The sequence below is a fragment of the Scyliorhinus torazame genome, chromosome 1 (assembly GCF_047496885.1).
Source record: "Scyliorhinus torazame isolate Kashiwa2021f chromosome 1, sScyTor2.1, whole genome shotgun sequence".
Classification (NCBI taxonomy): domain Eukaryota; kingdom Metazoa; phylum Chordata; class Chondrichthyes; order Carcharhiniformes; family Scyliorhinidae; genus Scyliorhinus; species Scyliorhinus torazame.
In genome coordinates, this window is record NC_092707.1 from 131,281,174 (window position 1) to 131,295,878 (window position 14,705).

General features: G+C 41.5%; 1 protein-coding gene across 2 annotated transcripts in view; it reads left to right on the forward strand.

The window, feature by feature from the left end:
• The window catches only part of ppp1r8a (protein phosphatase 1, regulatory subunit 8a), a 61,807-nt gene extending 50,209 nt beyond the window's left edge, over positions 1-11,598 (forward strand). For both annotated transcript variants that reach the window (XM_072500830.1, XM_072500831.1), the window contains 4 exons: positions 324-541; positions 4,116-4,260; positions 5,635-5,699; positions 6,223-11,598. In XM_072500830.1, coding sequence (XP_072356931.1) covers positions 324-541; positions 4,116-4,260; positions 5,635-5,699; positions 6,223-6,582 — 788 coding nt within the window. In that variant the 3' untranslated portion in view covers positions 6,583-11,598. The remainder of the gene's footprint in view (positions 1-323; positions 542-4,115; positions 4,261-5,634; positions 5,700-6,222) is intronic.
• Positions 11,599-14,705: the final 3,107 nt, after the last annotated feature.

The following is a 14,705-nucleotide window of genomic DNA, read 5'->3' on the forward strand; positions in this document are numbered from 1 at the left end:
ACAGCTCCAGGGTCCCAGGTTCGATTCCCGGCTTGGGACACTGTCTGTGTGGAATCTGCATGTTCTCTCCGTGTCTGCGTGGGTTTCCTCCGGGCGCTCTGGTTTCCTCCCACAAGTCCCGAAAGACGCGCTGTTAGGTAATTTGGACCTCAATTCTCCCTCTGTACCCGAAAAGGGGTCAAAATGTGGCGCCGAGGGGCTTTTCACAGTAACTTCATTGCAGTGTTAATGTAAGCTTGCTTGTGACAATAAAGATTATTATTATTACTTTGCATCAATTATTTAATTGGCTTACTTAGCTAAGTGAGTAATTACTCTTGCAGCTCATGGTACGTACCTGGGACATCTTCGCTTGGAGCCCCACAAACCACAGCAGGTTCCCATAGATTCCACGTTGTCATTTGGCGCCTCAACACGAGCGTACACGCTACGGGAAAAACCACAGACAATGCCATCCGCCATCAAGGGTGACGAAAATGCGGCGGAAGATGATGAACTGAAAGGATTGCTGGGTTTGCCTGAAGAGGAGACCGAACTAGATGTAAGTGCTGAGCTACATAGTTGAAGGAAGTACATTAAAAATTCATACAACCATCGACTGGGTTTTTGTAGGAGTGAGTGGAGTTTTAGATTTTAAAAAATATATACCTCGTTTGGTGACATTGGTTTGATATTATTGTGTAGTGCTGAATATTATTAGCTATGATGAAGACCGGAACTTTTTTATTTTTACACTTTTAAAAAAAATAAAAAATTGAGTACCTTTTTTTCCAATTAAAGGGCAATTTAGCGTGGCCAATTCACCTAGTCTGCATATCTTTGGGTTGTAGGGGGTGAGACCCACACAGACACTGGGAGAATCTGCAAACTCCACACAGACAGTGACCCGGGCCTGGGATCGAACCCAGGTCCTCGCCACCATGGGGCAGTAGTGCTAACCACTGCCACCCCGAACCGCAACTTTGTAACCTGCTATTTCAAACGCTATAGTAGAATTGTCATAAAATTGTCACTCTAAATATACAATTTTGTCTACCAACCTGATCTTCGACCTATTTTTAAAAATATCAGCCAGTTTCTTTATCCTTTGTATTTCCTAACCTGTCAAAGAGAGAGGGGAATTTAATGGTATGGTCTTACAATCATGGGAACAGAATTCATTCTAGTATGACAATTCATACTAGAAGTGGGAGCTATGCTTTTTATTGCGAAAATGTTTTATTATTTCAAGTAAATCCACACTAAAGAACAAATATATAAAGGTACAATACATGAATAACATAATCAAGAATTATCAACCCCAATAAACTCAACCCTTCAACATGTAACTTAAAAAAAGACTAATAACCCCACGTAACAGCCAAGGGTGACTAACTTGCTGAAAAAGGAAATGAATAGCTGTCATATCGAGTAGAACCCTTCTACCGACCCTCTAATGGTGTACTTGACCTTCTCTAGATATAGGAACTCCCTTAGATCACCCAAAGAAACCAAGGTACTGGGTGGAGTAGGATATCTCCACCCCAGCAGAACTCGCCTCTGGGCTGTCAATGAGGCAAAGGCGAGGACACCCGCCTTCACCCCCATCTGCAGCACCGGTGAGTCCGAAACCCCCAAAATGGCCACCACCGGACAAGGCTCCAGCTCAATATCAAGAATCTCTGACATGGTGTTGAAGAAGGAGATCCAGAAATCTACATGCTTAGGACACGATCAGAATAATAGGATTTGCTAGTCCCCAAGAACAACGTTCACACCTATCCTCCACTCCTGAGAAAAACATCTGCGTCTTGGTCAGATGTGCCCTGTGCACCACCTTGAACTAAATCAACCTGAGTCTGGCACAGGAGGAGGTTGAGTTGACCCAGTCAAGACCCTCACTTCAACCCCCCCCCCCCCCCCCCCCCCAATCAAATGCCAGACCCAGCTCACCCTCCTACTTCACCTCATCCAACAGAGCCTGCTCCGCCGACTGGATCTGACCACAAATGTCCAAAATCTTTCCCTCACCCACCTCGGCCAGAGATAAGATCCTATTTGGGGAAAGCGATGGTGCCAAGGGAAATTAAGAGATCTCCTTATGCAAGAAATCGTGCATCTGGAAATACCTGAATAAATTAGACCTCAGGAGTTGGCATCCAACAACTCAAATCCATCAAACCTACCCTCCTCAAACAGGTTCCCAAACCTTACCAGCCCCTCCTTCCCCCGTGACCTGAACTTCGAGTCTAAACGGGGTGGAGGGGGAGGTCTGTTTAAATGAAGAAAGCTATGGTTTTGTTGATTCTAACAAAGAATGATTTGGGGAGAAAAATTGGGGAGACACTGAAAAATAAATATAACCTCGGAAGGACATTCAATTTACCCGTCTGAACCCTGCCTGCCAACAACAGGGGGATGTTACCCCATTTCTGCAAATCAGTTCTAACCCCATTAACGAGCTTTGCATAATTTAATTTTTGAAGCGAGCCCCAATCCTTGGCCATCTAGATTCCCAGATAACGAAAGCTAGATCTGGCAAGACGAAAAGGCAACTTCCTCAGATCAGCTCCCCTCCCTGCGAGATTCACCAGAAAATATTTGCTGTTATCCAAATTCAACTTGTACCCCAAGAAGGAGGCAATATCTCACCCATGGTGGAGACTGGGTCCATGATATAAAGAAGCAGATCATATGCATACAAGAACACCCTATGCTCCCTCCCTCCCTCCCCACTTTAACCCATCCACTCAGTGGAAGATCTTAACACCATGGCCAGTGGTTCAATTGCTAAAGCAAACAGAAACCGAGACAATGGACAACCCTGCCTCGTACCCCTGTTCAACTGAAAGTAACCTGAGCTCGAGTCGTTTGTGCGAACACTAGCGGTTGTAGCCCTATACAACAAACAAATCCAAGATATAAACTTGGGCCCGAAACCAAACCTCCCAAGAATCTCAATTAGATCCCCACACTCTACTCTATTAAACGCTTCTTCGGTGTCCATTGCAACTATCGCCTCTGGATCGGGCGTAGGAGAAGGTGAAAGGACGATATTTAATAATAGACGTATATTGGCTGACAGCTGCCGACCCGTGACAAAATCGGTCTGTTCTTCCGAAATCTGCCCTGGAAGTCAGGACTCCCAACAGCATTGCCAACACTTTAGCCAGCAATTTAGCATTAGCATTCAACAACGAGATAGGCCGAAACAACCCACATTCTGGAGGATCCTTATCCTTCTTCAAAATCGGGGGGGGGAAATCTGCGCCATTGTAACCCGCAATACCCCCCCGGGACAAGGAATCATCAAAAATGTCCAATAACAGTGTCCCGCAAATTTCTTGTAGAACTCTATGGGAAATCCATCTGGACCCGGAACTTTACCTGACTGCATTTCATAACATCCTTAGGGCCTAATGGGAATTCCAACTCCTCCCTTCTCTCCCTCTCCACCGGTAAGGACAGCCCTTCCAAAAGCTGCATCGGGGCAACCTCTTCTCCGGGTGCTCCGACCTGGACAGACTTCGATAAAAAGGCTTCAAACGTAGCATTAACCTTCAATGGGTGGAAACTAACCTGCCACCCGAGTCCCTTACCTGCACAATCTCCCAGAAGGCAGCCTGTGCCTCAGTTGGTGTGCTAAAAGGTGGCTAGCCTTCACCCATGTTCATAGAATTCTCTGAGACAGCCTGGCGCTGTTTCTTAAATTCTGTTGCCAAGATGTCTAAGCATCTCGGCGGTCAGTGAAGTGACCTGAGTCGCGGCAGCAGCCTCCGTCATTTTCTCAGCAGAAGAGCCTCAAGAGGCTTCCACATCCAATGGCAACTCTTCACTTGCTGGCTTCTTTGACCTGAACCTTCTGGGTATTTCTCCTGTGTGGGAACCTTATCTCATCGGATTAGTTGAGTTTTAACGCAAACACTCCTGCAAAACTGGGCGATAAAGGCTAAAATATAAAGTGCCCAGGCGGGAACCACCTCGTGTGCGACTACTCCCTATATGCCACCACCGGAGGTTCCCGTGGGAGCAATATTTTTATCAGTTTATTGGTCAAGCATTTTGATATGAAGACTGCCAGAGCAAGTTAAAGTGGAAAGATGCATCTGTGAAATGTTATCCTTCCCTCCCCTTAGAATTTGACAGAATTTAACACCGCTCATAACAAAAGAATATCTACACTGACAATTGAAGAAGGTAATCTGGAGATCCAGAGGCCAAAACGTAAAAGAAAGAGCTACCGAGTATCATTTAGTGATGATGAAGAGATCATAAATCCAGGTATGACCATCTTTAAACTTCATGTAAATTTTTTATTTGAAATAATGATTTGCAACTTGCAAATTTGGCAAATGATCTTCACAGCCTTCGGTGCTGAGCAAGGTGGGTGCTCTGAATGTGATGTACTGTGTCAGGTCATTCTGCCATTGCCATAGAAGTAAAGGTGCCAGAGTCCCTGATTGTCCCGTAGAGCCATAGGCTGCTTTCCCCTTGAGGGGGAGAGATGACTGGTGATGATTTAACTTGAGGATTACCATACCTCAGGCGAGGAGCAATGTTGGGAATGCGGGGACATCATGAATAACCTCAGCCAGTACGGGAACTGAACCCACGCTGTTGGCCTTGTTCTGCATCACAAACCAGCTGTCCAGCCAACTGAGCTAAACCAGCCCCCTCTGAAGTTAAAAGTCTAATGATGACCATGATGATTATCGGAAAAACCCTAATGTTCTTTAGGAAAGGAAATCTGCCATCCTTACCTGGTCTGGCCTACATTGGACTCCAGATTTACAACAATGTTGTAGACTCTTAACTGCCTTCTGAAATGGCTGAACAAGTCACTCAGTTCAAGGGCAATTAGGGATGGACAACAAATGGTGGTCTTGCCAGCGATGCCCACTTCCCTTGAACAAATAAAATCTTTGTGAACTACTGTAAAGGAAATCCTTCGTATTCAAATACCATATTTTGGAATTAGGCAAAATTCTAGACTTGCAAGCTGCTATTTTTTTCTTGTAATTCAAAAATTGCATGAATATCGATGTAGTTCGACAATTGTTTAGTTGTTTGAACAAGTACATCTGGAAATAGACGCATTTTACTAAAGTAATGTGTACGTGGAGGTGCAGAAATGACAGCACCACTGAAAGATCATGCTCTACATGAGACGAAAATAACTTGGCTGAATGGTGACCTTTGAGTCAGAAGATTGAGTTTAAACCCAACTCCAAGGACCTAAGCACATCATATCGTCCAACATCTCAGTACAGCCCTAAGGGAGTGCTGCATTGTCAGATGTTCCTGGTTGTTTTGTGGCGGGGGGGGGGGAACAAAACGTCAAACTGAGTAATGCTTGCTGTTCGAGTGGACGTAAAGTTCCTGTGGCACGATTCGAAGAAGATCAAGGAATTCTTCTGCCCTCCATGCCAACATTTGTCCTCCAACCAAAAACGACATTAACCAGTCATTCTCATTGTGGTTTTGCAGAACAAATTGACTGCCACATTTTCCTAAAAAACCAATTGACTACATTTGAAAAGTAATTAATTATCTGTGAGCACCCTCTTATAAGGCCCGAGCTCTCAAATATGCTAAATATATGCAAGTTTTTAATGTGGTAATGGTGGTGGTAATTCTCAACCATTCCCTTTTCAGAGGATGTTGACCCTTCAGTTGGCCGCTTCAGAAATATGGTTCAGACAGCAGTGGTACCACTCAAGGTAAACAACGTCAACCTTTTTTGTTATTTATATTGGCCAGTGAAATATATTAGCTTCAATTTTTAATGAACTTATTGCAGATAACAGTCCAAACAAGATAACATTTACTGCCTCTTTGCAAAGTATGGGAAACTTTAATTTCAAAATAAACCTAATTTCCTGTGATTAATAATTACAGCAGTCTTTTATTGATGCAACATTTTGTAATCGCTATTTTTTAAGTGTGTAAAATTTATTCGATACACAATGAAAACTTTGGTATTTTTTATTGGAGGCACATACATAGGAAAATAGTTTTCAAATAAAACATTACTGGTACAAGATGGTGGTTGTTCAAGTAGCAGCCTCCATGTTGTACCTTTTAAAACGTTTACTGGCACGTAACTATTGTCTTAACAGCAGGGTTTAGCCTGTCTATATTGTGAATGTTTCAGTGTTTTCAATGAAAAATCCCTGATGTTGAATACAAAAGGAATATTGTTTCCAGATGTTTGACTGTTTTCTTTTTGGGGGGAAATTGCAGAAGAAGAAGATGGAGAGTCCAAGTTCACTCGGCCTGGAAGATGGAGTTGCTAGGCGTATGCAGAATTTCCCATTTAACGCTAGTTTATATGGTGGCCTCCCTCCAACTAGTGGTGATTCTTCATCTCAGCTACATGGTAATACAATGGGAACCGCAATGATAGGAGGACTGCCCATGCCATTCCCAAACCCTGCCCCAGAGGTGGACTTGGCACCAGCAGTCGTACCAGCAACTGTGACTATAAACCCTGTTCCCAACCCTGGTGTGTTCAATGCAGAATCTGTTAATGAGCCGAAGAAAAAGAAATACGCCAAGGAGGCCTGGCCTGGCAAGAAGCCTACTCCGTCACTGCTTATTTGATCATCTGTTCCTTTTTTTAAAAAAAATGAATAAAGTCACCTAGGATTTGAGGACCGAGAGGGGCTTTCTTTTAATTCTGTTAATATACCTAAGATTTATATGAGCTTTGTACATATGTTTGTACAGTTGTGTAATAGATTCACAGCCTTTTCAACATTTACTGTTATTCTTTTTACCTCTAACCAGTATTTCAGTGTAAATTACCTACAACATTACCAGTTTGTTGGACTAAAATCACATAAACTATTTTTCTGCCATGTGTGCTTTGTTTGTGTCTAGAATAGGACAATAGGTGAGGGTCTGTTTTTATATTGGCCTTTTTGGATTAGTAGGTAAGGCAGAGCACTGAAATTATCTGTGCATTGTTCATGATTATAGCAAGTCAATTATTATTACTAAGACACACTCTGAAATTGTATTTTTCATTGCTTCTGGAACTGTTTTTTTTTTAAAATGCAGCATTCAGAGAGCAAACTTCACTTAAGTGTAAAAAAAAGTTACACCAAGTCAAATCACTTGCCTTTTTGTACTTCAGCGAGTTACTGAGCGATCTTTGACTGGTTTCCACAAGTACGGTTTGACCCATTTTGATCACTGCGTGATTCTGTTCTGGAATGAAACCTGCTGGTTATGATATTTCACGGACACCAGTTTCTAGAACCTTATTTTGCAAATTACTTTGAAGAGAAATTCATTCTCATGTCAGGTAATTTTCTTATGGGGCTTTATTCTTGTATTTGTTTTTTGTTGTGAAATGAAACCATTGTAAACATTTTTGTGTTTATGTGAAAGTCAATTGGGAAATTAAAACAGCTCTAATGTTTTGAAGAAAAAGGCCCTGTAAAGATTATCTGCATTGGTGTTTGCTAAAAAATCTTATCATTACACGCAAAACAGTTTAGCTTTTTCAATACCTTAGGCTATCACCAGTGTGCCTTTTGTGTTAAGGGATGATGAATTAACTTGAGGACAAAGTTCATTTTTGATGTTTTCTGTGTAGCTGAGAATGTGTTGCTGGTTCTCCATTTTTAAAATGAACTTTTATGAAATGCAGATCAAAGGGTCAGAGAAGGTCTGAAGTACCTAATGACTAGAGCTCATAATTTAGGCTGACATTGCACTGTTGACCGTACAATCATTCTGACAGGATATTAACCAAGGCTTGTTATCCTGGCTCGCATGAACATAAAGATCCCACGACACTAATCCAAGATGAGTGGGGAGTTCTTGAGTTCTGGCTAACATTTACCCCTCAAACAGATTATCTGGTGATTTATTACATTGATGTTTGTGGGCGCTTGCAGTCCACTGCATTTTCTTGATTAGAGGAGTGACTATACTTCAAATTTACATAATTGGCTGTAAAGTGCCTTGGGACATCTTGAGATCATTAAAAATGCTATATAAATAAATTCTCTGTAAAACATTGCCTAGTTTTAAGTAATGTTCCAAATTAAAAGTGCAAAGCCATCAACTCAACTGATTTGAGTTTTCTGGTCAGCCTTTTCTGAAAGATTTGTCAAGAAAAAAAAGTTGATTGAATCAAATGGTTGAAATCCTGTAAGAAGAGCCATTTATTTTTGATGATGTCCAAATCAGTTTTGATTGGCATTAACCTTCAAATCTGACCACTTCTAAATCTGACTACCTCTATCTGGAAGTTAATCATTATAAAGGAATAGAAAGACTGCACTAAAACTGTAAATTTGCTACTAAAAAAACAGATCAGTCAATATCAGCAAGCGAAAAGGCAGGTTAATGTTTCAGGTGGAAATCCTTCAATACTGATGGTTTTGTACATTACTAGCCCTTTCAACCATTATTTTACATTATGATAATCATGTCTTGCTCTGACTGGTTGAAATTCACCACCATAGAACTCATGAGTCATTCGTTCATCCCAGTATTTAACATTTATTAATGATTTCGATCAGAAATGGCTTAATTACAACCACAACCACGATCTGAGTTTGCATCTTGTGTTGTGAAGAATGGAATTTTATGAGGTGTGCTAAGATGAGTGACTGCCTTGTTCACTGCAGAAGCTTTGAAATACAGACTATTATTTATTGAGGAAAGACATTGAAACTTGCTGTTTGAGACAGGTAGAAGATGGGTAGTCCCAGTCCAGTGTTCAGTTCTGGGGGCTGTGTACCATGGGAACAATTTTTGAAATTTCCAACCAATTTTTTAAACATTGTTCTGCATTTTTAGAAACAGAAGCATTATAAAATCTTGCAAGAAGAACCCCCATCTTCCAAAATATAAATAAAATTGGTAGACATGTGAATTTCTGTAAAATGCCAGTAATAAGGTTATGTTTCCAAATGGTTGTGAAGATATTTTGATTTGACATTTTTCAGCCAATGCCATGCCCCCCCCCCCCACCCTAGCTTTATTTGCCTCCCAATCGTTGTTTTCTTGGAATATTCTCGCTGGGTGGACACTGAAATGTATGGAAATTGTTAGTGCACTACAATGTACTTGCAGCTTCCTGCACTTGGCTGAACTAGCCTATAGATGAGGTGAGGATGGCGCACTGCAGTTTTTTTTAACACCAATGTTGAAGGGCAAGATGAGGAAAAGTGAGTATAGTGATGCCAAGTGAAAGGAATAGAAAACATCTTTATGGGAGTTTGCCGCAACTGAAAGATGCGCTACAATCTATTTAGTTCTGTTGGTTTGTGATGCAGAGCAAAGCCAATAGCGTGGGCTCAATTCCTGTACCGGCTGAGGTTATTCATGAAGGCCCTGCCTTCTCAACCTTGCCCCTTGCTTGAGGTGTGACCATCGGGTCTAACCACCACCAGTCGGCACTCCTAAAAGGGGAAAGCAGCCGTTGGTCATCTGGGACTATGGTGACTTTGCTATTTTCACCAGTTCGCTCTAATGCTCTTTGTGCTGTACCACCCATGATCTTTTGCAAAACCACTTTTAGTGTGATATGTCCACATTGTTGATTTCATCAGATTCTCAATGAGTAACATTAAAATGGGGCAGGATCCTCTGAGGAGCCCTCATGTTACCCAAGGGTTGCAAGTCTGGATTAACTGCAGCAAAAACTAGCCAGTGAATTTAAATGTGAAACCTATGAAATGTGAAATGGAAGAGGGGGAGGTGATGCAAAGTAAAATCAGAAGAATGTATTGCTTTAGTATAGTATGTTGCCAACTCCATTATTTGCTTGCTTTCTTTCCTATTTTTCAGACAAATCTTGATTTTTTTTATTTTGACAAGAAGCTGCAAATTACACAATTTCAATTTTCTCAGTTCTCAACTTCATGATGGCAGCTTACGTGATCTCTACACTGTTTTGTGGTTCAGTGATTGGTTGTAGTTTTTTATCTTTTTTAAAAAAAAGTATTGTAGGTTTGAGGATGTGACCATTATCGTAATTGGTAGCTCATAAAATATTTTTTTTGTATAATCACTTCTCCTTTAAAAGTACAAGAAGATACATTGAGTCGTTCCCTTTTGTTTATCAGCAGACTTGTAATTGGAGGAAACTTTAAAGTTTTGAGAATAAATGTCATGTTTTATGTAAACGTGGAATTTCAATTTTCTCATTCATCTGGAGATGATGCTAAGTTACAAATATGTAGGTTGGTTACAACTTTGTCCAACGAAAGCCATGAGGAAAAATAAAATGCGTAACTACAAATATGACTACCTTCAAATTCATAAGCAAATGGGGCATATGTTCATGATTGTTGCATTGATTTGAGATTATCTGCTAGCCATTTTGAGGCGAGGCAAGAATTTGCTGTGGTACATAAAATTTGAATTGTTTGATTTTTTTGCAATGTAAACTGATTTTAGGTTTATATAAAAACATTGTATATAAATGTGGCATTCAGTTTGAGTCCCACTTGTTTATATAATCCCTTTGGTGACCTACCCTACAATTGCAAGTTCATTACTAATCCTGGTATTGCTCTGTGCTGTTTTCCTTCCACTCTTTAGCAGTGACAGTACAGATATTTTATTTGTAAGAAATCATAATGCAATTGATCCATTTCTATGAAGACTGATTAACTGCATCATTTTGCAAATAAAAGGAAGGCACAGTAGTGGTTGGTTTGTGATAGGTGTTTGAGATTTCATTCAGAAATTCATAAACATCTGTGTTTTGTATAATCATGAATTAATATTCTGTATGTGTTTACCATCATGACATGCCCTCAAGTGCTTTGAGTTTTTGTGTCCTTACTGTTAGAGGTTATACATGCATTGGGTATTTTCTTACATTGTGCTGAGACATTATGCCATTGAAAGAAATCAGCTAATGCAGAAACACTGTACCTTAGAAACTGAGTCATTGAGACTGTCTGAATATCGTCATTTATTCTTTTACCTAATGTTCAACTACAAGCATATTTAAACTTCATTGTCCAATGATATGACCGCAGTCTTTCCTTTCTAACTTTATAATTGTGTCTTCGGATGGTTCTCAAAGACTGCTGGCTACAAAACATCCTAACTTTGCAAACTGGCTGCAAAGCACACAGCTTTGACAGTCATTCAGACTCGAAACGTTGGCTCCCTTCTCTCTCCACAGATACTGTCAGACCTGCTGCAATTGTCAGTATTTTCTGATTTTGCTTCAGATTCCAGCATCTGCAGTAATTTGCTTATATCTAACTTTATTCTAACATTTACAGTTATGCGAACACTTCTTTACACTGGCCCTTTCCGTGCTGCTCTCTCGCAGACTCTGATCACATGAGTATATGTTACTTTTATGACATCTCAGACTATTACCGTTAACCCTCTGTGGGTCTTAGTATAACATACTCCATTATACCACACCCAACCTCTTCCCAAATGGCTAAACTTTAAAACTGGATATGATTGACGCTTGCAATTGATATTGAAAATCTAGATCAGACTGTGGAAGCTTAATAACCCAGTCCCTGAATATTTACAGCTGGGAAAACTTCAATAACCGTATTGTATTCCCAATATCAATTTTGTGAAGCTAGCTTTCTTAATAAAGTATTTATATTTCAAATTTGATTTGAGGATCATAACTGCAGACTACTTGAGTTGTTTAATTGAAATGATCTAATAATTCAATCCCTTTTTTTTTTTTTTTTAAAAACAAATCCTTGCTTTCTGGTTATTAAATGTAATTGAATTCTAAGGAGCAGACTGCAAGTATTAGAATAAAATCATAGAACACAAGGAGGCTTGTGCTGGCTTATTAAAAGCTATCTAATTTGTCCCACTATTTCCTGAGAGTATTTCTCCATTTCTCTTTTGAAATTCTACTTCTACCACCTTTTCAGTCAAAGCATTCCAGGTGGTAACTTGCTGCATTTTAAAAGTCTCTACTGGTTCCAACCTGTGCCCTCCAGTTGCCTATCTTCCTGCCAGTGGGGAACAGTTTCTCACTTAGACCATAATTCAGGAGCAGAATTAGGACATTCGACCCATTGCGTCTGCTCCACCATTCAATCATGGCTGATATAGAACATAGAACAATACAGCGCAGTACAGGCCCTTCGGCCCACGATGTTGCACCGAAACAAAAGCCATCTAACCTACACTATGCCATTATCATCCATATGCTTATCCAATAAACTTTTAAATGCCCTCAATGTTGGCGAGTTCACTACTGTTGCAGGTAGGGCATTCCACGGCCTCACTACTCTTTGCGTAAAGAACCTACCTCTGACCTCTGTCCTATCTATTACCCCTCAGTTTAAAGCTATGTCCCCTCGTGCCAGCCATTTCCATCCGCGGGAGAAGGCTCTCACTGTCCACCCTATCCAACCCCCTGATCATTTTGTATGCCTCTATTAAGTGTCCTCTTAACCTTCTTCTCTACAACGAAAACAACCTCAAGTCCATCAGCCTTTCCTCATAAGATTTTCCCTCCATACCAGGCAACATCCTGGTAAATCTCCTCTGCACCCGCTCCAAAGCCTCCACGTCCTTCCTATAATGCGGTGACCAGAACTGTACGCAATACTCCAAATGCGGCCGTACCAGAGTTCTGTACAGCTGCAACATGACCTCCCGACTCCGGAACTCAATCCCTCTACCAATAAAGGCCAACACTCCATAGGCCTTCTTCACAACCCTATCAACCTGGGTGGCAACTTTCAGGGATCTATGTACATGGACACCTAGATCCCTCTGCTCATCCACACTTTCAAGAACTTTACCATTAGCCAAATATTCCGCATTCCTGTTATTCCTTCCAAAGTGAATCACCTCACACTTCTCTACATTAAACTCCATTTGCCACCTCTCAGCCCAGCTCTGCAGCTTATCTATATCCCTCTGTAACCTGCTACATCCTTCCACACTATCGACAACACCACCGACTTTAGTATCGTCTGCAAATTTACTCACCCACCCTTCTGCGCCTTCCTCTAGGTCATTGATAAAAATGACAAACGGCAACGGCCCCAGAACAGATCCTTGTGGTACTCCACTTGTGACTGTACTCCATTCTGAACATTTCCCATCAACCACCACTGTCTTCTTTCAGCTAGCCAATTTCTGATCCACATCTCTAAATCACCCTCAATCCCCAGCCTCCGTATTTTCTGCAATAGCCTACCGTGGGGAACCCTTTCAAACGCTTTGCTGAAATCCATATACACCACATCAACTGCTCTACCCTCATCTACCTGTTCAGTCACCTTCTCAAAGAACTCGATAAGGTTTGTGAGGCATGACCTACCCTTCACAAAGCCATGCTGACTATCCCTGATCATATTATTCCTATCTAGATGATTATAAATCTTGTCTCTTATAATCCCCTCCAAGACTTTACCCACTACAGACGTGAGGCTCATCGGTCTATAGTTGCCGGGGTTGTCTCTGCTCCCCTTTTTGAACAAAGGGACCACATTTGCTGTCCTCCAGTCCTCTGGCACTATTCCTGTAGCCAATGATGACATAACAATCAAAGCCAAAGGTCCAGCAATCTCTTCCCTGGCCTCCCAGAGAATCCTAGGATAAATCCCATCAGGTCCTGGGGACTTATCTATTTTAAGCCTGTCCAGAATTGCCAACACCTCTTCCCTACGTACCTCAATGCCATTTAATCTATTTGCCTGGAGCTCAGCATTCTCCTCCACAACATTATCTTTTTCCTGAGTGAATACTGACGAAAAATATTCATTTAGTATCTCGCCTATCTCTTCAGACTCCACACACAATTTCCCATCCCTGTCCTTGACTGGTCCTACTCTTTCTCTAGTCATTCGCTTATTCCTGACATACCTATAGAAAGCTTTTGGGTTTTCCTTGATCCTTCCTGCCAAATACTTCTCATGTCCCCTCCTTGCTCGTCTTAGCTCTCTTTAGATCCTTCCTCGCTACCTTGTAACTATCCATCGCCCCAACTGAAACTTCACACCTCATCTTCACATAGGCCTCCTTCTTCCTCTTAACAAGAGATTCCACTTCCTTGGTAAACCACGGTTCCCTCGCTCGACGCCTTCCTCCCTGCCTGACTGGTACATACTTATCAAGAACACACAGTAGCTGATCCTTGAACAAGCCCCACTTATCCAGTGTGCCCAACACTTGCAGCCTACTTCTCCACCTTATCCCCCCCCAAGTCACGTCTAATGGCATCATAATTGCCCTTCCCCCAGCTATAACTCTTGCCCTGCGGTGTATACTTATCCCTTTCCATCATTAACGTAAACGTCACCGAATTGTGGTCACTGTCCCCAAAGTGCTCTCCTACCTCCAAATCCAACACCTGGCCTGGTTCATTACCCAAAACCAAATCCAACGTGGCCTCGCCTCTTGTTGGCCTGTCAACATTGTTTCAGGAAACCCTCCTGCACACACTGTACAAAAACCGACCCATCTATTGTACTCGAACTATATCTTTTCCAGTCAATATTTGGAAAGTTAAAGTCTCCCATAATAACTACCCTGTTACTTTCGCTCTTATCCAGAATCATCTTCGCCATCCTTTCCTCTACATCCCTAGAACTATTAGGAGGCCTATAAAAAACTCCCAACAGGGTGACCTCTCCTTTCCTGTTTCTAACTACAGCCTATACTACCTCGGAAGAAGAGTCCCCATCTAGCATCCCCTCCGCCACCGTAATACTGCTCTTGACTAGCAGCGCCACACCTCCCCCTCTTTT